Source organism: Pleurodeles waltl, chromosome 2_2 (genome assembly GCF_031143425.1).
Source record: "Pleurodeles waltl isolate 20211129_DDA chromosome 2_2, aPleWal1.hap1.20221129, whole genome shotgun sequence".
Taxonomy (NCBI): domain Eukaryota; kingdom Metazoa; phylum Chordata; class Amphibia; order Caudata; family Salamandridae; genus Pleurodeles; species Pleurodeles waltl.
In genome coordinates this window covers 997,149,521-997,173,583 of record NC_090439.1, presented here as the reverse complement: position 1 = coordinate 997,173,583, position 24,063 = coordinate 997,149,521, and the positions used below count along the sequence as shown (strand labels likewise).

Below are 24,063 nucleotides of genomic sequence, written 5' to 3'. Positions count from 1 at the left end.
TAGGAGGGTCATATTTCAGAGCTTCAATAGGAACTAAATAGTAACATTAACAATGGTAGTAGTAGCTTGCTGGTAGTGTATGATTAATAAGGTTTGGGCCATCTCTGTAACACCTTAGCTTCAATGTGCTTACCATTACATACAGCATTTCTATCCTTGAGAGCTATGGTTTGGAAAGCTGCTGGAAAATCACAAGCTGACATATCATATGAATACAAGTTCAGATGTGCATCCTTTCTCATCCCAACAATGGGATTGTCTGACAAAGGCAGCACACCTACCTTTACTCACCTCTAATTTTCCTTGACCCCTTTGTCATGGGCAATACGCTTTATCAGAGACGAACATGTACTGAAAAATGCAGCATGTATGCATTTCTACCAACCTTAGTTCACAAAATAGAACATAAGATTAGTACACATGGCAACATATGCTCAATGACTGGATTGTGAAATGAATAAGCAGCAAGCCTGTATATACCAAAAATCTAACTTGGTTGCTAGTAGTTCTATAGGGCATCTGTGCATGAGCTCACAAGAAGGTTCTGCCAATGCTATTAGCTTAGCATCAGGTTCATGTAAGGGGTATATGTGAGCCCCGGAACCCATTTCAATTGAAAAAAGTGCAGAGCCCCGGGAAACACACCTCAGCCAGCAGCGTTCACAAACCTGTGATGTGACCTTTTAGGGGTTGGGGAGGCTCACTACATTTTGTGTTGGCCATCTCATGAAAATGTATTACATGGTTAGTATAAAAGTCGAACCCACAGTGTGTATTAAACGCACTATGCTGGGACTGTAAGACTGGTTGTAATAGACCCGGAAACTGTCAATCAGTTCGTTTTGGGGTCAATTTTTGAGGAAAACGAGAGAAGCCCAGTTTCATTGGATAAAATTACAAGAAAAGATGCTGCTCTAGACAGAACATGTGGGGCAAACAAGATTTCTCTGTAGTGTTGATTAAGGCGTCCAAAAAAAGACAACCCCCGCCCTGACACAAGGCCTGATCAGATGATACCTAACATGGTGCCAGCCATGCAAAGAGAAGAGGAGAGCATAATGGCAAAAGGGCACCTGCTCTCTGGACGTACCTTGTGTTACACAGGGGAATGAACAGGACCACCTCCCAGACTGAGATGTGAAGAAAGGTACACTCCGAGCTGGAGGCCACCAGGAAGGCAACAGGAGTGAAAGCACGGCAAACACATAAGGTGAAGCAGCAGGGGGGGGGGAGAGTTTGAGGGGGGAATCTGCAGGTAAAGAGGTGCCAAGCACTAGCACTCATCCATCACAGCCACCCAAACAGTCAGGAAGTGGAGTACAGCTACAGAAGACGGGTCAGGTGCTGTAAAGGACACCACATGGTAATTAAAAATAAATTTAAATCTTGTGCTCGTACAATAGCAAGGGAAGTACATCATGGACATCTCATCAATTTTACAAAGTGGCGTTAACTTTCAGGCAGGAGAGAAATACCCATTGCTCAATGTCTAAGAATGCCCAAAAGCTTTGAACACATCATAAACAAATGCAGTGGAAGACAGCCCGGAGACATCAAGATTTAGTGAAAGTTCCACACATCTGCCCAGAAGGACAGTGACAGAGGCAAAGATATACCAGGTAACTCACAAGGCCTGTGTCTGATGGGCTATGGGAAGGCAAAGGATGTAAACAGAAGCACATATGTCGAATACCATCACCTACAAGACTCCCGTTACTGCTACAATATTGTAGTTAATGCTGGCTCCTTAACGTGCATAATGGACCTTAGGTTCGGCCAACATCAGAGAGATGGGTTAATCTACATATGAGAACATTGGAAACTTAATAAATTAATTTGATCGTTGTTCTCTAACTGTTATGAAGTTCAAATACATTATTCCACTTTAAGGTTGGGGTGGATAGTGGGGAGGTAATGAACGATGAGACAGACATTTGGATTTTTCGAATCTGGTACTTCATATTACTGCTCCAAACAGATGGCTCACCCCATTTCGAGCCATAAATCTTAACTTGAAGGCGGTTAACGTCCTTTTTAAAAGGATAAGGATTTACAATTTTAGGCAGCCGAAAACGTATTACAAGAGACCCACTTCCACAATTGCGAATCAAGCAGATTTAAACCTAAAGATGATGGTATTCAACTGCATGCAACAGCACCTTTCAAAATATGCTGAGTGGTTATCTTAGTGTGAAGGTCTCTGGGAGTTGATGTAACAGAATTAATGCTGGACAAAGGGGGTTGATATGCCATGGTGAATGGTATGATAGAACGCATTGTCACAATTGTTACAGTTTACACACCCAACCAGAATTAAAATCTGTTTCTAGAAAGTGCAGTGTGCTAAGTACTGGGATTCAGCGAGTACACAATTTATAGCTGTAGATTATAACTTGGTAATGGCTAGGGATGTTAGATCAACCAAGGAGCTCAACAGCAGATGTCTTAGGAGAGATGAAGGAGATGCAGGACTTGGGTCAGGTCGACATCTAGAGGGTAAAGCATCAACACAACAGGGATTTCTCATTCTACTAACCAGTCCAAAAAATGTACTTCAGAATTGATATGATCTTATCTAGACATGCAGTAGACAAGCCCAAAAAGCAGAGAAGACAATCACAGTTTCTGAATAAACACCATTCCTTCAAGTTCTGAAGGGAACAGATGAAACAGACAAGTGTTTTAGCTATCCCATTAGAAGAGAAGGAAATGTAGTAGCTTATAAGAAATGAAACCAAACAAAAACCCCGCCCAGACAGATTTGGTGTAGAGTACTACAAAACGTTCTCTACCAAGTTAAAGCCAGTTCTAAAAGGGGAGTGCCACTCATTCTTGGAGACTGTCAGGGTGACCACCCCCTCTATAGACACTTCTATCGTGGTCAACCCCAAACATGGGAAGAACACTTGGAAATTATAAGTGTACAAGTCTATCACGTTACTTAATGTAAAGATATACATTAAGGTTCTATAAAGAGACTGTCTGCCCAACTGCCAACCCTGATACACGTAGAATAAGCTGGATTTAAGGAGGTTGCCAAATCGGTGACATTTGCAGGCTGGTTTACCCTGTTTAAAAGGCCAATTTAAAGGGGCGTCAACTTTTTTTTAGCAATGGACGCTGAGAAGGCCTTTAAATGGGTGAGCTGGCTCTTATGAATGAGATCATGGGGCAGTCTGGTTTAAGGAATGTCTAAAATAAACATGGTTATGGCATGCTCTCACACCCCGAAAGCTACAGTCTTGATTGGTATGGCTTAACCTCACCTGAATATACATAGGAGGGCACTCTGTACAGTTGCCTTCTCTCGCCACTTCTTTTTGTTTTAGTAATCAGAGCTCTCCCTATGGCAGTGCATGTAGGCAGAGTTACTAAGGGCATTCTCAGTGGAGACTTAACTCTTTTGCAGATGATGAGGCGGTTTCGATATGGGACTCAGAGGTATCAATTCCACTCCTGTTGGAAATTGTAGCAGATTATGGATGAAAAATGAATGATGAACAATCAGAGCTCAGACCCTGGACTTTACAGAACAGAAGATCACAGATCTCAAGACTAAAGTACCCTTTAAAATAGCCAGAAGAGGGACTGAATATTTGGGAATAAGAAAGACCCCTCTCTATGGAGCTTGATTAGGCGACATCATGGCGATTAAGATGTTTATCATCTCCAAAATTCTACATGTATTTCAGGCCATACCAATCAGAATAACTCAAACGCTGTTGGAGTACCTTAAAGAGAATAACCCGCTTTTGCTTTGAGGGGAATCCATCGAGAATATTAAGTAAACTCTTAAAAGCACCCAAGGAAAGGTGGGGTTTAGGTTTCACCAAAATAATGGAGCATCACAATGCTGCACAACTCCACATATTGGAAGACTGGTCTTAAAGGAATCGTACAAGCACTGGGTTGACATGGACCAAGTAGTAGCTGAAAGATCCCTGTGTTTTTCATTTAGTTACCAGACCCTGCAGAACCCAGGGCATTTATTAGAGATCGATTCTGAGTGTGCTGCTGAGAATGTGCATTTAAAATCCCAAAAGAAAGAGGGATTATGCCCTTCCCTTCTCTGTTACACTATGCCATAAATGGGCTGGGAGGAATGCAGGATGATATAGGATATATTTATTAATGTTACGGTCAGGTCCTTCAAAGACCATAAACACAGTTTTCGGGGGGATACAGCCAGACAGATTCACATACCAACAAGTCCAATACTACATGATGCTGACAAAGATTATGGTGGCTGATACATTAAAAATAATCAGTGGTTGGTACAGACTAATCATTACATTTCCAAACAAGTTTTAAAAGCAATGCTTGTGGAGTTGTAGGAAGGTGGTTATGCCCCTTTATATTTGGTGGTCTTGACAAAAAAATCACCACATATTGGAAAGGAAGACAATAATAGGATTTGTAATTGAACTAAACCCGGCAGTTTCTATTTTGAAGTTGAGGCCTAATAGGAGGGAAGACATCACCTCTAGAGGGTAGAAACCTACTTTCATTCTACTTTTAGAAGTATGAATGAGCATAAGCACGGCTTTGGAGACAAAAATGAAGAAGGACAACCAGGAAGTAATGTGCCCTCCGAGTTTATGGGTTGGGTCCTGCACATGATTGACTGTAGAAGGTAATACTTATGGAAGGCTAGTGAATGAATATCTGGAGGCATTTACAGGCACAAGATGTGACGCAGAGACAGAGCTCTGGATTCTTCTTATTGTAGAGGAGGGGAATATGGTTGGGTTAGAGCTATAAAACAGACGTATTAGCTAATATTCTTTTGTGCTTTTTATACAACTTTCTCTATTTCACTCCTTTGGTGAAAAGATCTCTAGAGTAAATGGAAATGTCTATTATAGCCTTAGAACCCGCCGTAGCGGGCTCTACCGGCTATTAAAGGCCCGCTCCCCGCGTTAAATGCCCGAGCCGAAGGCGAGGGCATTTAACAAGGGAGAGGGACTTTAATAGCCGGTAGAGCTCGCTACGACGGGTTCTAAGGCTATTAGAACATTCTGCCACACAGGGCAGAATGTTCTATCAAAAAAAAAAAATGTTCACGGAAATCCCCTCGGGCTCCGTGAGGCTTTGTTCACAGCTTTTGCTGTGAACAAAGCGAACATTGGAATGTTGGCGCTGCGGGCTTTTACCGGCCTGTAAAAGCCCGCAGCAGTCCATTGTCTTCAATGGACATGCCAACATTCCAATGTTCTAATATCAAGTAAAGTAACTTGCTAATGGATAGATGTGTGATTCTGCTTATACTGATATTCTTTCGGGCACAAACAACTGAGCTGTGTAAAAATTTCAATAAAAACAATAAACATATATTAAAAAAACAACTGCATCTATGCTTATCAAATACAGAAGTCTCTCTCCTGAAAGTCTTGAAAGTCTGTACACAGATGGGCATTTCATGTGTTGACATGAAGTCCAGACTGGGCTAGACACAGATGAACAAGTTACTTAACTTTGTTTCTGGTGGATTCTCTTTCTAACCACAGAATCCTCACCTTGTACTATCCCATGATCGCAACTGGATCCAGAAAATTTTAGCAGCAGTGCTTCCAAATGCTAGCAGGTGGAAATATGCAGCTGTGCATTGATTCTGTAACACCTGGGAAGTGGCAGAGGTGAGACGCATATAAGCTCTACCCCAAATGCTAACAAGTTTCTGGTCTCTTTCTTCTTCTATGTTCTCAGATGCGAAGCATAAACTAATTGGGCAGTGTGTCGATTTGCAACTTGGGTCCATTTTAGATGTTAAAGAGGCCACTTCACAGAATGGACCCTTCGCGAGCTGCGTTTTAGCCACTTCATAGCAGATGTTAGAGCAGAGGGTTATTTACCTAGAAAGGGGTTGCCATTTGCACCACTGAGCCCTTCTTTGAACCTGAGAAGCCAATGTAGAGCTGATTGTCTACCTGATGATCTTTCTTCTGGGGGACATAAAAGTTTAATACCGTCTTTCAATTACAGAGTTAGAACTTTTCCTTTCCTTGCAGGATGATGGAGAGCGAAGAATGGGGGCCAAGTGATTGCACAACATGGCAGGGTGTCATGATCTTAATGATTACTGATGACCAGGTCCTCACACCAATTTGTCTGGAAAGAAGGTAGTGCATGGCAGTTATACTAACAGGCCCTGAATTCACTCGTGGTGCATAGACATTTTTGTAATAAGGAAGACAGTTTTCAGCGTCACGTGTTTTAAGGATCAACTGTGTAAAGGCTCTAAGATTGTGCACATAAGAAATGTCAAGGCCATGTTAAGGCGAAGGTCCCAAAGGGGCATCATAAATGCATAAGGCCCAGAAGTGTCAGAGCCATGCTCACCAAGATCCAGGGCTGATCCTGAAACATCCAGATTAAACCCTGAATGGTCTGAACTCACGGTGATTGAGTAAAGGCCTTAAACACCACTATGTTCATAACTGATCAGACGTTTCTGCTTGGAGTTCAGGTGGGTGGCACTTTGGCTTGTTGATAGTGAAACCAAACAATGTCAGGAGTTCAGCCGATTTCCAGAAGTATCCCATGCCGGGCTATGGAGAGTACACAATGAGCAGCCAGTCATTGATGTACGGGGATACATGTACTCTCGAACCATGAAGATGGGCCACAACTACCGCCTACCCTTTCGTAAACACTTGTGGAGCTATGATAAGGCCGAAAGAGGAATATGTCAAAATGACAGTGTTCCTGGCCCACCCTGAACCACTGGTAATATCCTTTAGGAATTCAGAAGGGTTCTGGAAATACGTATACTGCATGTCCAGGGACTCAATCTAGCATTCTAGGTCTATCGTAGAGTGGATAAGCATGAGCATTCTGAATTTGTGCTTCTGCAGAAGGGAATTCAATGGGTAAAAATCCGTGATAGGCCTGAGGCCCCCATCCTTTTTCAGGACGAGAAATGAGTGAATAGCATGACTAGCATTTCTCTGATTCTTGTACCTGTTCAACAGCACCCTTGGAGGATAAAAGATTTACATCCTGCATCAGAATTGTCACGTGTCTCTCCAAAAACAATTCTGGGAAGGAAGGAGAAAGGGTTATGGAACTAATGGAGGATAGGATGATCTGTAAGGCCCAGTGGTCTGCCACAGTGGATCTCCAGTCAGGGAGGAAATGTTGAACCATGCCTTCCACTAGCCTGACATCAGCCGATGAGGACAAATTAAATAAGCTAGGTGGCCACTACAGAGGTGAAGGTGATACTGGAGGCCTGTTGACCCCGCTGCCCTATGTGGCATTCATGGCCAAGAAAGAACTAGACTGTCAGGAGACTGTTTGTGAAGGCTGATGTTGTCTCTGCGCTAGCCCTTGCATTTTCTGAATTGATGGGGAATGAAAATGTCACTTACCCAGTGTACATCTGTTCGTGGCATCAGTCGCAGTAGATTCGCATGTTCTGCAATAGCTCGCCATCTGGTGTTGGGCCGGAGTGTTACAAGTTGTTTTTCTTCGAAGAAGTCTTTCGAGTCACGGGACCGAGTGACTCCTCCTTTTGTCTCCATTGCGCATGGGCGTCGACTCCATCTTCGATTGTTTTTCCCCGCAGAGGGTGAGGTAGGAGTTGAATTGTAGTAATAGTGCCCATGCAATGGAGTGACTAAGTATGCACTTATTTAAGGTTGAGATGATACATATATAAATAATTGAAGGTAACTTCCAAACTGCTACAGGCTCCCGGGGAGGCGGGTGGGCACATGCGAATCTACTGCGACTGATGCCACGAACAGATGTACACTGGGTAAGTGACATTTTCAGTTCGATGGCATCTGTCGCTGTAGATACGCATGTTCTGCAATAGACTAGTAAGCAGTTATTTCCCCAAAAGCGGTGGATCAGCCTGTAGGAGTGGAAGTAGTCTGAAATAATGTCCTTAATACAGCTTGACCTACTGTGGCTTGTTGTGCGGATAACACGTCTACACAGTAGTGCTTGGTGAATGTGTGAGGCGTAGACCATGTGGCTGCCTTACATATTTCTTGCATTGGGATGTTTCCTAGAAAGGCCATGGTAGCACCTTTCTTTCTGGTTGAGTGTGCCCTTGGTGTAATGGGCAGCTGTCGTTTAGCTTTAAGGTAGCAGATTTGGATGCATTTAACTATCCATCTGGCTATACCTTGTTTTGAAATTGGGTTTCCTGCATGAGGTTTTTGAAATGCAATAAAGAGTTGTTTAGTCTTTCTGATGTTCTTTGTTCTGTCAATGTAATACATTAATGCTCTTTTGACATCTAATGTATGTAGTGCCCTTTCAGCTACGGTATCTGGCTGTGGAAAGAACACCGGAAGTTCCACTGTTTGATTTAGATGGAACGGTGAAATAACCTTTGGCAAAAATTTAGGATTGGTCCTTAGGACGACTTTATTTTTGTGTAGTTGTATAAAAGGTTCCTGTATAGTAAACGCCTGAATCTCGCTTACTCTTCTCAGGGAAGTAATGGCGATGAGAAATGCCACCTTCCAGGTTAGGAACTGTATGTCGCAGGAGTGCATGGGTTCAAAAGGTGGACCCATAAGTCTAGTTAGGACAACATTTAGGTTCCATGAAGGAACAGGTAGTGTTCTTGGTGGTATAATTCTCCTAAGGCCCTCCATGAATGCTTTAATGACTGGTATTTTATATAGGGAAGTTGAATAGGTAGTCTGCAGGTATGCAGATATTGCTGCAAGGTGAATCTTAATGGAAGAGAAAGCTAGGTTAGATTTTTGTAAGTGAAGCAAGTAACCCACTACATGTTCTGGAGTTGTGTGTAATGGTTGTATTTGATTAATATGGCAGTAGCAAACAAACCTCTTCCATTTACTTGCATAGCAGTGCCTGGTGGATGGCCTTCTTGCTTGTTTTATGACTTCCATACATTCTTGGGTAAGTTGTAAGTGCCCGAATTCTAGGATTTCAGGAGCCAGATTGCTAGATTCAGCGATGCTGGATCTGGGTGTCTGATCTTTTGGTTGTGCTGTGTCAACAGATCTGGCCTGTTGGGCAATTTGATGCAGGGTACCACTGATAGGTCTAGCAGCGTTGTGTACCAGGGTTGCCTTGCCCAAGTTGGTGCTATCAATATGAGTTTGAGTTTGCTTTGACTGAGTTTGTTTACCAGGTAAGGAAGGAGAGGGAGAGGAGGAAAAGCGTAAGCAAATATCCCTGACCAGTTCATCCATAGGGCATTGCCTTGGGATTGTTTGTGTGGGTATCTGGATGCGAAGTTTTGGCATTTTGCGTTCTCCCTTGTCGCAAACAAGTCTATCTGAGGTGTTCCCCAGAGTTTGAAATAAGTGTTCAGTATTTGGGGGTGAATTTCCCATTCGTGGACCTGTTGGTGATCTCGAGAGAGATTGTCTGCGAGTTGATTTTGTATCCCTGGTATAAACTGTGCAATTAGGCGAATTTGGTTGTGAATTGCCCAATGCCAAATTTTTTGTGCTAACAGGCTTAACTGCGTGGAGTGCGTCCCTCCCTGCTTGTTTAGATAATACATTGTTGTCATGTTGTCTGTTTTGACGAGAATGTATTTGTGAACTATTATTGGTTGGAAAGCTTTTAGTGCTTGAAAAACTGCAAGAAGTTCTAGGTGATTGATATGCAGTTTTGTTTGATGTACGTTCCATTGTCCTTGTATGCTGTGTTGATCGAGGTGTGCTCCCCACCCTGTCATGGAAGCATCTGTTGTTATTACGTATTGTGGCACTGGGTCTTGGAAAGGCCGCCCCTTGTTTAAATTTATGTTGTTCCACCACAGAAGCGAGAGGTAAGTTTGGCGGTCTATTAACACCAGATCTAGAAGGTGACCCTGTGCTTGAGACCACTGTGATGCTAGGCATTGTTGTAAGGGCCTCATGTGCAGTCTTGCGTTTGGGACAATGGCTATGCATGATGACATCATGCCTAGGAGTTGTAATACCATCTTTGCTTGTATCTTTTGTGTTGGATACATGCGTTGTATGATGGTGTTGAAATTTTGAATTCTTTGTGGACTTGGAGTGGCTACTCCTTTTGATGTGTCTATTATGGCTCCCAGGTATTGTTGTACCTTGCGTGGCAGAATTTTGGATTTTGTGAAATTGACGGTGAACCCTAGTTTGAAGAGGGTTTGTATGATATGATTTGTGTGATTTGAGCACTCTATTAACGAATGGGCCTTGATTAGCCAGTCGTCTAGATATGGGAACACATGTATTTGCTGCCTTCTGATGTGTGCAGCGACTACCGCTAGACATTTGGTAAAGACTCTTGGTGCGGTTGTTAATCCGAAAGGCAGTACCTTGAATTGGTAATGTATTCCTTTGAATACAAACCTTAGGTATTTCCTGTGCGATGGGTGTATTGGTATATGGAAATAAGCATCCTTGAGGTCTAAAGTTGCCATGTAGTCGTGCAGCTTTAGCAATGGCAATACTTCTTGTAGTGTGACCATGTGGAAGTGGTCTGATTTGATGAAAGTGTTGACTACTCTGAGGTCTAGGATTGGTCTCAGTGTTTTGTCCTTCTTTGGTATCAGAAAGTACAGTGAGTAAACTCCTGTGTTTATTTGTGTGTTTGGCACTAATTCGATTGCATTCTTTTGCAATAGTGCCTGCACTTCTATCTCTAGGAGATTGGAATGGTGTGTTGTTAAATTTTGTGCTTTTGGTGGTATGTTTGGAGGGAACTGTAGAAATTCTATGCAGTAACCATGTTGGATAATTGCTAGAACCCAAGTGTCTGTAGTGATTTTCTCCCATGCTCTGTAATAATGACCTATTCGTCCCCCCACTGGTGTTGTGTGGAGGGGGTGAGTGACATGTGAGTCACTGTTTAGTAGTAGGGGTTTTGGGGCTTTGGAATCTTCCTCTATTTCTAGGGAATTGCCCTCCTCTATATTGTCCCCGAAAACCTCCTCTATACTGTCCTTGGTAACTGGACGGTGTGGCTTGTGAGGTGCTGGCTTGTGTGCTTTGACCCCGAAACCCCCCTCGAAAGGGCGTTTTACGGAATGAGCTGTAATTCCCTCTGCTCTGCGGGGAGTAGAGTGCGCCCATGGCTTTGGCAGTGTCCGTATCTTTTTTGAGTTTCTCAATCGCTGTGTCCACTTCTGGACCGAACAGTTCTTTTTCATTAAAAGGCATATTGAGAACTGCTTGTTGAATCTCTGGTTTAAATCCAGACGTTCGGAGCCATGCATGCCTTCTGATAGTTACAGATGTATTAATTGTCCGTGCAGCTGTATCTGCAGCGTCCATGGAGGAGCGGATCTGGTTGTTGGAGATGGCCTGTCCCTCCTCAACCACTTGTTTTGCCCTATTTTGGAAGTCTTTGGGCAGATGTTCAATGAGATGTTGCATCTCGTCCCAGTGGGCTCTGTCATAGCGCGCAAGTAGTGCCTGGGAGTTCGCGATGCGCCACTGGTTTGCAGCTTGTGCTGCGACTCTCTTACCAGCTGCATCAAACTTGCGGCTTTCTTTATCTGGGGGTGGTGCATCTCCAGATGTGTGAGAGTTGGCCCTTTTCCTAGCTGCTCCTACAACAACAGAGTCTGGTGGCAGCTGTGTTGTGATGAAAGCCGGGTCCGTAGGAGGCGGCTTATACTTTTTTTCCACCCTTGGTGTGATTGCCCTACTTTTGACCGGGTCCTTAAATATGTCTTTTGCGTGCCGGAGCATACCAGGGAGCATAGGCAGGCTTTGGTAGGAGCTGTGGGTGGAGGAGAGTGTGTTGAACAAGAAATCATCCTCGACCTGTTCTGAGTGGAGGCTTACGTTGTGAAATTGTGCTGCTCTAGCCACCACCTGAGAGTACGCGGTGCTGTCTTCTGGTGGAGATGGTTTTGTAGGGTATGCCTCTGGGCTGTTATCTGACACTGGGGCGTCGTATAGGTCCCATGCGTCCTGGTCTTGGTCACCCTGGCTCATGGTGGTGTGAGCTGGGGAGTGTGATGGCGTTTGTGCTGGTGAAACGTTAATCACGGGCGGAGGAGAGGGTGGTGGTGTAACTCTTTTCACCACTTTTGGTTGTGGTGCTTGTTCCGTCTGGAACTCCAACCTTCTCTTTCTCCTAATGGGGGGAAGGGTGCTTATTTTTCCTGTCCCCTGCTGAATGAAGATACGCTTTTGCGTATGGTCCGCATCAGTTGCTTGTAGCTCTTCCTCGAACCTATGCTTCTGCATTTGGGAGGTTAGCGAGTGCTCTTCTGTATAAGAGCCTGAAGCTGGGTCGCTTGCAGTTTGTTTCGGCATCGAAACTTTGTCTGCGTGTTTTTTCGGCTCCGAGGTGACTTTTTTCCTTTTCGGGGCCGAAACCTCTCGGCGTCGATCTGTTTCGGTGCCGCTGTCTCGGCGTCGAGCCGTGTCCACACCGGCATCTCGGTGTCGAGGCTTGTCTCCAGCACTTTCTCGGTCCCGAGAAGGCTGCGTGCCGGTGTCTCGACCGGAGTCGGACGATCTCGGCACTGTTTGGGCCTTTTTCGGTGCCGACGGTCGGTCACCGATTTTATGGGTTGAGCCATGGCCTGGTGGCAGTGGCGTCCCCTGGGCCTTGTAAATGTTTCTTTGTGTGGTTTTCGACGTCTTACTCACGGTTTGTGTATCGTCGAATCCTTCGGAGTCTGAGTCTTGGATCGAGAAGGTACCTTCCTCTTCCTGTTCCTCGAACTCCCGTCGGGCTGTCGGTGCGGACGCCATTTGAAGTCTTCTGGCTCGACGGTCTCGGAGTGTTTTTCGGGACCGGAACGCACGACAGGCCTCGCAGGTGTCTTCGCTGTGCTCAGGTGACAGGCACAGGTTGCAGACCAAGTGTTGGTCTGTGTAGGGGTATTTATTGTGGCATTTGGGGCAGAAACGGAACGGGGTCCGTTCCATCGGCGTTCCTCAGCACGCGGTCGGGCCGACCAGGCCCCGACGGAGGATCGAAAAACTACCCCGAAGGGCACCGGAGCTCTTCGATCTTCGATGCGGTGTTGAATCTAAGTACGCCGATCCCGAACGCAACAATACCGACGAAAATCTTCCGAAATTAACTATTTTTTCTGTTCCGAAACTCGGAGCGACAGGAACACGTCCGAACCCGATGGTGGAAAAAAAACAATCGAAGATGGAGTCGACGCCCATGCGCAATGGAGACAAAAGGAGGAGTCACTCGGTCCCGTGACTCGAAAGACTTCTTCGAAGAAAAACAACTTGTAACACTCCGGCCCAACACCAGATGGCGAGCTATTGCAGAACATGCGTATCTACAGCGACAGATGCCATCGAACATTGCATTACTGGTGTCAATAACTCCAAGGAGTGTGCAGTGGCTTAACTTTCTTTAAATCTTACTCGCACACACATCCTTGTCCTCTGAGATGCAAAGGATGGTGGATGGTGTGTGAGAATATGCCTTCCCTGTAGGATAGTGTGCATAATTACAATCAGTATAAATTGCATTAATCAAGACTCTTTGCAATATACATTTTAGTGAACAATTTAAGCAAGAAAGACATCACAGGGAACCTGGGCTGCAGCAGCAGGAAGAACAACAAAAACGGGCAGGGTCACAATTCTTGCCCTCAATTTGCTGTTCCTCCAAGGGCAACTTCAAGCAACAGCTGCACAGAACTAAAAAAAGAAGGCAATAGCTGAACTGGTCTGAATCAAACAAGCCAATGGCTAAAGGGGCTGACCTAATCCCCACTCTCTGCATGGTGCATGGCAAAAGGCTTTGGCACTGACCTGCCGAATTCCTCTTGTAAAGAGGGCTGACATCAACACAATCATTAACAAGTCCAATATACATATGTAAAGGTACAGTAGGTGTTATCAAATCATCTTTTTATTTTAAAAATATTTATTTTGTATTATGATGTAGCATTGTTTTGCACACGTGATGTTCTTCAAAAATAACATGTGGGAAGTATTGCAGCGTATTTGCATAATTATTTAGAACATACTGAGAGTAAACATTTGATTGCAAATCAAAAGTCTTGCAGAAGGTGGTTTCTTTTTCATATGGCTTCTACACTCACCAAATAGTCCCAGACACACAATGAGTGCAGTGCACCCCATTCTTTGTGAAGGAAGCGTTTCCTGCGAGGCAGAATAATACCTCGAACCAGTGAGAGAAACACTGCGCATGGCTGACTGAAGATCAGTTTAACTAAGTCTCAAAACAATGGCTGCTTTCATTGCCGACACTATTTTACTTTCTTTCTGTTCATCTACTGCAGTTTCCTAACTTTCCTGTAGCAGCTCCACATATTGCTTAAATCTCATCTTCTGTTAACCTGCTGCCCAGCTCCATCCCTGGCTTGCCTAATTGCCATTAGCTAGCTTGCTGCTCGGTCACTAATTACGTTATGTGACGACCACCCAAAAGCAGAACTGCCCTGTGTTTTGGTTCTGAAATGGAGAGCCAAGGGATCAGGAGCATTACTTGACAGTTGTAGAGAGCCAACAGAAAAGGGCTTGTACTTCCTCTTTAACCATGGCTGAATTGGCACACACTTAATTTGTATATTTAACATACCTATAAATCCCTAGCATAAGTACAAAGGGTATCCACGGCCTGGAAATTAAATGCAGCTAGATGACTGCAGCACCTAATGTGCCATCTACTACAGTGGCACAGCAAACATTGGTTCAGGTCTACCCTTGTAGCCTGGCTATAGTATTGTGAAAACTGCAATTCGACATGTCAAAATAGACCCTTTCGACAGGTCAAAACCTCCCTTTTAAATAACAGTAAGGCAGCACTTGGTTGGCCTTGCAGGCCACCAGGAAGAGTGCATAGTACTTAAAAGTAAGACACAGAGAAATGTAATGTTAACATATCCTCATCATGACTAGTACCCAAAAGCTATTTTCTACAGTGGCAGGCCAGAGTGTCCACATAGTACAGATTAAAATCCTAATACTGTGTGTTGCAAATTGGACTAGCTAGAAAATAACTAAACCTTTTCACTGCATGCAGCTCCTGGAGGCTAATTTGCATTTGCTCTCCAACTTCTCCAAACCAAGTACAAGCATTTAAATAGGTGTGAAAAAGGTTTGAAATTCCTTCCAGAAGCTACCCAATGGATCACTGTGATTGACAGGTCCAATTTAAGGGACAGAGATGACTCCTCTGAACCTCATGGAATATGCACGGTGGGGGCCGTGGGCATCAATTACAGTATAAAACCCTGCTAGAGTGTAAAACCATGCAGAAGTGTCAAATCCTGCTTGACAGGTCTGTGGGGGTTTACATACCACGCTGGGGATGAACTTGAACAGAAGAAAACAGGATGGCAAGACACTTCTTGTGTATCCACTGTCTGGTTGCTGAGAAACCCTGATTTCTCCCACCAGAAACCTGTCTCTGGATTTATTGTGGGTACATCTGCTGTGTCAAACTGAACTTTAGTGTTAGATGTGACAGAACACTACTATTACCATAATACACCCCGACATATACCCCCACCCCTGTCAGCCAGGTTTAGTGTGACTGAACATTTCAGCAATCTTTAAAATGCCCAAAGTGGGCAGGGTTAGCCCTAGCAACCTTTAACTCATTGATAAAGGCATCCACAAGGGGTCATTCCCACCCATTATCTCATGTCAGGCATAAATGTGGCATCTCAAGGCACTCACTTCAGAACACTGCTGGACATGCAGAAGATTAGAAAAGGACTGACCCTGCTGTCTGAGACCTGAGAAGAGCCTAGAAGACTGGATCTACTCTCCTTTTTGTACCCAGAACAAAGACGTGGACTCCAAGGGACTCAGGCCTGATATACTGTTAAACCTACAGGGACAAGTTACAATATGCCTTCTCTGCAACTACCCAACTGACCAATGGCAACTTGTCTTGGACTATACCTTGCTCTTGGCCACTGCCTGCCATCCTGAGAGTCTCCAATTGCCTCACCCGAGGTCCTGGGGGGAGTTTTAAAAGTGTACTCTTGTGGTGTTAGGACTTACTTAGAGGGTTATCGGCCTGCATTCAGCCTCAAATTGAGCCAAGGTCCTAGTCCACCACAACTATTGACTATCATTGGCACTTAGTGGGTCTTGGTGCTGTTCTAGTAGCAAGGGAGAGAAAACACAAATATATGTGAGTTGTACATTTCTATAGGGTGCTTCTCCTTGTTTTTTTGCACCTCTTATTTTCACCTTTGTGTTTTACTTTTGTACGTTTGGAATAAAGGAACATATGCACCTATGCCACTTTAGGTGAATTAGTGAAGTCTTTAGACTTGTAATTGGTGGGCCAGGCATGTTCTCACAGTGCTCAACAATCCAGCTTAAGCCATATGTCAACTCAGATCTACAAAGAGAACACACCATACTTAGGGTCTACTATATCCCCAGAAAGAGGCAGCAGAGGTATGTGTACAACCTTTAAAGTGAATTTAATTGAACTGTGTAGTAGTGGGTTAAGTTGAAGTGGGGGCTCCTTAGCTGCAAGACAGTCCTCACCAATGTTGGATTTCAACCTGCAGTGGGTTCTGGAAAGTTTCTGTGCCATCAGGCACCCTTTCAGACAAACTCCATTCCAAATAAAGTAAAAGTAGAAATGCTGGGTGTCTGATCTTTCAATGAATTGGATGAGGAACACCTATCAATGGCATACTAGTTCTCAATTTCAAAACCCATGCCTACCCTTAAAAAGAAATTTAAAAAAATCACACGTCACAGTGACATTTCACAACTACCTTAATTAAACAATTTGAGTGTCTTTTTCTACCTCCTTACAAGAGACCCGCGGCCCTGCATTCAGCCCCTTTCTAAAAAAAAAAAAAAAGCCGTTGGTCCAAAATATCCAGCCCTTCCTTTCACTGAAACACTGTAGAAATCCAGCCCTGCTTTGGAGAAATTTTGAATTTCAAGCTAGTCGCTCAAATGGAAAAAACTGTGATTCAGTCAGCTGGAGACGATTTTATGGTTACATATGGATTACTAATTCTAAAAATCCTTCAACTGGAGTATTTCACATCATCAAACACTAAGCTACCCCGATGCGCAATTCTCCAATTATCCACACGCAGAGTCTTAAGGGATGATCTGTTACTTTTCTCCTCTGGCAAAAATGTGAAAATGCCATCTTTTCAGTCATATGTCCAGCTAGCTGAGGACTTGTATTATTCTGGTATTGTACTTTTAGGCTCAATACATTTTCCATACTAAAAAATACCGTTTTGCTTATTTAAGTTTGCCAATGTGAAATATGGATCCCACCTGACACCTTTACCTCCTACAATATTGTGTGCGGTCTCCACAGCTATTTCCCCTAGTCTTATGGATTGAGGGAGTAACTTTATAGTTGCACTATGGTGTCAAAAATACGGACTTAACTGTTTATCCACCCTATTGCACTGTCATAATAGCACCTAAAACTCTGCAGAACGGCACTAACGCTGAACTGGTCCAATTTCTTACATCCAATTATTTGCTTTTATCTGAATCAGTTCTGCTGTGGATGACATGCAGATGCCTCTGGAACCCTGGAGGCTGCTCTGCTTCGATGGGCGTTATCGCCTTTCCGACCACCTTACTCCACCCTCACATGATGTTCGTCAGAAACTGGCACGAGGAGTTTCGACGGGGAGGTTCAGTGCCTTGACATAGTTGACTTCTTTTTTGGAAGACAGTCACAAAGCAATTACGTTTCTGCACTTTATTTGTCATTTTAAATCCCTGAACTGTGGAGGACCCAGAGTTTCACCCTATTAAATGTCTATGTTTTTGTACTAGGCACACTGAGACATTCTTTTGGTTGTAACTTTTTTTTTGCTTTGTACATGACACCCCAACTGATGATGTGTGTTTACTACGAGAGCCACACCCTGCAATCTGGCCTTCAAAAGTGCCTCGCTACTAAGGTTAAATGAATAGATTTGAATACTCTGAAATTAAGAATGATTACACAGAAGTCCTCATTCTTAAGGGTGTACCAAACCTTTGGTCTAACTCTTAATGGACCATTTTAATCAGGTTCCTACTGCACCCATTAACACGTAACAAACTATGGCATCATTTTTGTCACGAATTGTCCTTCAAAGTTCCATCTTTGGTTTCTTCAACTAGCTTTGCATGTCTCAATGTGCTTAGGAAACCTCTGTCTTTTACCGACAGGCTGTAAAAGATCCACTATCCAGAGTGTTGTATTAACATGCCTGAGCTACAGCAACGTCAAGTATTTGGGTCTTCCCAACTGCTGAGTTAAACTGCTTACCCTTTTTCAATTAGTTTATTTGTCCCTCTTACATCTTAGGTCTTAGTTGTACTGCTATCTGGGCTCTTTGTTTCACATTTTCTCTGGGAATGAGCTTGTTCTGGCTAACCTACTAAAGGTGAACAACTCCGTTTTGTTTTCTGAAACAAATTCACTTTGGCAATCCTGTGAGGTAAGTATGCGGGCTTAGCCACAGCTCACATCACAAATTCATCCTGTCTTCTTCTGTAGCTGCCAGTCGAATTTCAGACTGTTGCTTTGTGCCGTAAGATTTAAATTATCAAGGGAACCAATTCACCAGTAACACGAGTACTACAGGACTATTCTTCTGTGTACTCGTACACGCATTGTGACTCAAACACACTATATACAGTTACCTATTAGTAAAAGCGTAAAGAGATTCCTATTTACACTTATTGTGTAGGAATAGTCACTCAATATTGGCATTTTACTTACATTTTAGATGTTTTAGAGCCAAGGGCTAATTCGAAAAGGCAATTAAGAGTACATGAAACAGAACTTCAGATGTTTTACATAACATACTCATAAGTAGTTTTGTGAACAGGTCCTTTTGTGTTTCCTTCTCATTCTGGGGTAATTAATGATTGTTATTGAGAGGTATATTGCACTCTGTCCTCTGCTCAAGGCAATCCTTGCTGCTCTTCTAACACACAATTTAAAATTCTTTAAAATACTGTCAGTGATGTGGAATTCCTATAGCCCGTAGCCTGAGACATATTGTTTGGGGTCAAGGACAAGTTTTCATGTCTATTTTGTCCTTGGGTCAAGTAGGCCCAACCCCCTGCAGCACAAACCCTTTGGCTGCAAGTTTGCAGAGAAGGAAACTGTCTGCAGTGAGGTAATGTGTGTGTTTGTGGGTTCATGCTGTTCCAACTTGTATTTATGGTTCATTAATATTAATGAAAAGCATTTATTATTAGGGTGAGCATTGTAAATAATCGTTTCAAGGTCACACTGCACTACCAACAGTAGTTCCAGTAAAAATAAAAATAAAATAAAAGTGTACACGCTTGTTTGAAAGGTTTGACAAAATGAGGCTGAGTATAATGCTCCTAGAATGCTCTCTGACTAGATGCAAATATTGGCACATGTTTGTAAGCAACAGTGATAATTATTTGCTTTGAAAATAAAATGTTCAGAAAAAAATGCAAGTAGGAAAAAAAAACATTTAGCTACTATGAAATTTTAGGTGCTATTTCTTTGAAGCGTCATTTACTAAAAGTGTTGATGCATGCTAGTATTTCCAAAGAATATTCCTAATGGAAAATCAGTGTAACCATTTTCAACAAGATTATGGGAAGCATGAAAATAAACAAAAATAAATAAATAAAGCACTGGCAGGGCCAACCGATCCGACGTTTGTTGCGAGTCTTTTGGTTTTGCCAATGCGTATTTTGTTTTGACATGGTTTTTGTAACATGTTATTTTTATGAGAGCTGCCAGGCTCTCACCATTGTAACAAACACTGGCAAGAAGCAAAACAAGTTTTTGGCCTCAAAAAGCACACATTGCCACCAGTGGCGTAACAAAGGCCCCACATCCCCTGCGGTGTGGGGGGACCCCTCCGGGAGCACCCTCAGCACAGCACCTGCCCTCAGTGAGTCTGGAGGCCCCCCCCTCCATTTTATTTGCAGTTTAGCTACACCACTATTGTCAAAGTAGTTTCTGGTACTGAAAAAACTACTTTGTGTGACAATAAGCTCCTTGTGGAAGACCAGAATGCAATCACTTACAGTAAAGCCAACCCATAAATAGAGAGAGAAATAGAAGTTTAATAAAAAATTAAATGTCTTAGTTAACGCCAGACCTAATCAGAGACATATTTCTTAAAGAAAGTCAAAACATGGTATATGCCTTTGAATTAGTGGCTTTCATTAATTCACAAGAAATTACTGAAGTAGACTAGGAAATCGTACTCCTAAAAAATATTTGTGAATTGTATTATAGCAGGAGCAAATATGCATGTGTAGATTTGCCCATGTGAAAATGTATTGAGCACTTAAAAGTTCACTTTCCCACCAGCCACTTTTTTCCCAACCCTGGAAGAAATTCTACTTCTGCCATTGTTAGGAGTACATTTCCAACCTTTCTCAGTATGGGAAAAGATTAGAGAAGAGCTGGTGAAAATCCTTAAATGTGCAAGTCTGAAGGTTTGCAGACTCAAAGGCATTCCAGCCCTGGAACTATTGCTTACTGCTTCTTCCAGCCCCAGTATGAAGATCTGCAAAAAGGTGGCCAATAAGGATATTGTTATAATAGGAATTGAAATTGCAAGTATTCAAACCCTACTATAGTAGCCATGGCATAATCAGAGAGCCTATTATCAGAACTCTTAAATGATTAGATTGCAATCCTAATTTGTCGCCAAACTCCCTGGCACTAAAGGGACAAGTAGAATTTTTTACAGGACAAGTAGATTCAAGAAGCAACCTGTCCCTAGGACAAGTGGATATTTGATTAAATTCCACACCCCTGAGTTACTGTTCTACATGTTTATACGTGACTTTGTCAAAAATTACAACATACTCTAACATCATTTACATGTTGATACAGTGAACAAGCAAGTCAGAGTCACAGGAAAAAATACATAGTATTTCCGAAGTAAAGTCAAAGACTGCTTTCACATTCAGTGTCAGGCCTTTTCATCTCACTCACCGTGCTTTTTTATTTTTCTGATGCCGGTTCTGGATCATATTAAGGATAGCCTCCTCCTCATAAATATGGCCACAAACTTTATTTCGCATCGGCCTCTTCATTTCCTCCTGCATTTTAAAAATAAGATTCCATTAAAAATAATATTGCGGAAATACAGAACTATTGGTGCCGATTCTTCTCCGACAGATATTTCCAAATGAAATGCATACCATTGCATTAGCTCTTTTTAGAAATGCACATTTTCATAGACGTCCTCAGGCCCTGAAGGACCCTACCCATGTTAAATGCATACTGATCTTTTGGGGTGAGTGCAATCTGAATGCCCAGGTACCGGAACATCCACGACTCCACCTGCAAGTGTGTTCCACTGAGACCTGCTAGGTCCATGCCAACCATTCTACATGACGGTCTTATCTTTGTTTAGGAACAGGCCCAATACAGGGCCAAATGTACCCAGTTCCTGTAGCAAGAGTGGCACAGACACTTGTGGATTAGTTGTATGGTCTGCATACACTGAAACAATGTGCACAACATTTCCCGGTCATAGTTCATACTCCAACAATTCATCCCTCAAACATGGCACCAATGGCTCCATTGTCAAAACAAAGAGCACGTGGGACATGGAGCACCTTTCTCTATATCCCATTTCTCTGACCCTAGTCTCTCGGTACTGGGCACAAGGCTCAGTGCACAACAATGTTACTCTACAAAGGAATTTAGGCCCGAATCCTTTTTGACCAAGCACCGTCCATAGATATTTCCAATTAAGTATGGAAACTGTATTAAAACGTCTTTATCCCAAGCACCCCTACGCAAAATGATTTGAAGTCATAACCCCTACCAAATCTTTATGGTTAGGAACAGGGTAGTGGGCGAGTCAGGGCAGAGGGCAGGGGTGTGGCCAATGAAATAAAGTAAGGTTTACTTTTTATGTAGCTTATAAAACACACTAAATGTGAAAGCAAGAAAAGCGCAATTCCATCCAGCAAAAACAGAAACTGAACAAATACACATAATTTACAGTGCACTGATCCACTCACACTCCTGGGCCCTAATACAGACACACCTGCTGCACTAATGATAACCACCGCCCTGCAAATCAGGTTGTCTCCTTTGCCTCTGACACTCCTTCCCCACTTATCCCAACCATCCCTTCAATCTTGCAGTAGGCTGTCTCTGTCCCACTGAGAACAAATGAGCCCCCTACCACACATCTTGCATCCATCACAAAAGCAACGGTGGCCTAGACCCTAATGCTAGCAAAGAAGATGGGCCCTATGCCCATAACTGGGTGCTGCGGGCCCCTCTTGTCCATGGTCCCCAATGCCACTGAAACTGCTTAACTAAAGAAAGCCACTGCTCTGTGAAGTAGACTGTCTCCTTTCCTCATCCCTTCCCTAAGCCATCTTGTCAGAACCAAACTAAAATGTCTCCTCTGATTCTATTTTCCTGTCCACTGTGCTTTTGCTACAAGGACAAAAGGTAACACTGGCAAAGGTAACAAGAGAGCCTCGAGTCTTAAAGCAGTCAAGGAATGACACTTTAGGGTAGTAAGACAGCCATCATAGGGATGCAGTTGGGCCTTCGCTCCTGTTGGCCGGGGTGCCAACGCATTTATCATAGTAACAGCCATGTAAGGCAGGCTGTCTCTGTCCCTTCCACTGGGCCATTTTTCCTAGGCCTATTCCTGGGGCCATTGCTTCAAGGCATGAAGCAATATCGTGTAGCAAGGTTGGCCTGGGTCCTAATGCTAGTAAACAAATGAGATCCGCTCACCTTGTTGGTAGTACAATAGCCATAATTAGGGTGCAGTGGCCCCTTCACACTCTAGGACTCCATGTCACTGCCCCAGCTGCACTTATGGTAGTGATGGCCGTTTAAAAAAAATCTTTTTAAAAGCCTTCATGTCTAGCCCTTTTCTCTGGAACATTTTTAACATAAAACAATCTTTACCTATTCCTTATCAAAATTAAGGCCCTCACCCCCCTTCCACTGGGTCACCTCTTCGACGCTATCCATAAATCTAACCCCTTCTTCTCTTTTCTGGGCCACTGCTTGGAGGCCCCAGGGTTCTGAAGATTATGCCTCTGCATTTGAATGTAACCCAGTTTGGGGAGTTTGCAGAGTTGTCCCCACTCTGCACTCCAGTTAGAGCATGAAAAACTTCATGTAGCAGAGTTTTTTCCTCGCTCACCAATGTTAAGTTAGCGAGTGCGAGAGAAAAATCTTACTCCAGGCGAGATTTCTCAACACGGGCGGTCGCAGATGGTAGCTACCACTCGCACTGAGAAACCTTCCGTTCGCGTTGAGGAAGCTGCCGCTCAAGCAGCAAATCTATTCGAGGGGCAGAAAAGAAGCAGCGCCCTCTTGCACTGCGCGGAGTGACGTTTGTGCTGATTTTACAGCACGGGACAAACACCAGATGCTAAAAATCAGCAAGAATGGTGCGACCTATCACACTTTGCCGCTTTGCGAATATCAGCATAGCACGATGGCTTTTTTTTGTCACTTTGTGGAGTTCCACATAGCGGAACTCCACAAACTCCATCCAGGCCTCCTTCTTTACACCCAAACTTCGACTTACCTGAAAAAATATCCGCATGCGCATGAAGACAGCATGGAAAAGCAGGCCATCTTTACTTACAACTTCTTACTGCAGCGTTTGTCTCTCTCTGGGTGCGCAGCCACAGGCTCCAGTAAGGTGTGGCCCACAGACTGCGACCTCTGGCCATGTTATGCCAGTAGAAATGCACTATTTAAGGAAATTTGATGGTTGAGCTATTGTGGCTTAATTTACGGATCGTAAGAGGACTACAGCTGAAGATATCTTATAGTGGGTTAACCTTTCTGCAGACATTGCATCTAGCGAGTGCAGGGGTGTAAAACCTATAAAACAGCTCTTACTACAAAAACATATGTAATCCCTGGATGACAGGTGCCTGTTATTTTAAAATAGTTGCGCATGTCCGCCAGGTCACAGATTCGATCAGTGGGTTAATGCACTAGTTGAAGAGTTTGTTATGTAACCCCCTGAAGTTCCAGCCTTGATATAATATTTAAATGGGTTATGCAGTGTAGGTACTTTCTGTTCTACTACCATGAGAGAGACATTTGCTTTAGTTTTGGTGGATTAAAATCCTAATTGGTCAGAGGTGAAGATCGTTGATGTTAGAAATGGGGTCTTTGGTTGGCAGTCAGGTCATC

The 24,063-nt window shown here is 43.5% G+C and overlaps 1 protein-coding gene across 2 annotated transcripts in view; it reads right to left on the bottom strand.

Annotated features, from left to right (window-relative positions):
* NSMCE2 (NSE2 (MMS21) homolog, SMC5-SMC6 complex SUMO ligase) overlaps positions 1-24,063 on the bottom strand; it is a 665,833-nt gene that overhangs the window by 4,708 nt on the left and 637,062 nt on the right. For both annotated transcript variants that reach the window (XM_069220735.1, XM_069220737.1), the window contains one exon: positions 20,860-20,966. In XM_069220735.1, coding sequence (XP_069076836.1) covers positions 20,860-20,966 — 107 coding nt within the window. The remainder of the gene's footprint in view (positions 1-20,859; positions 20,967-24,063) is intronic.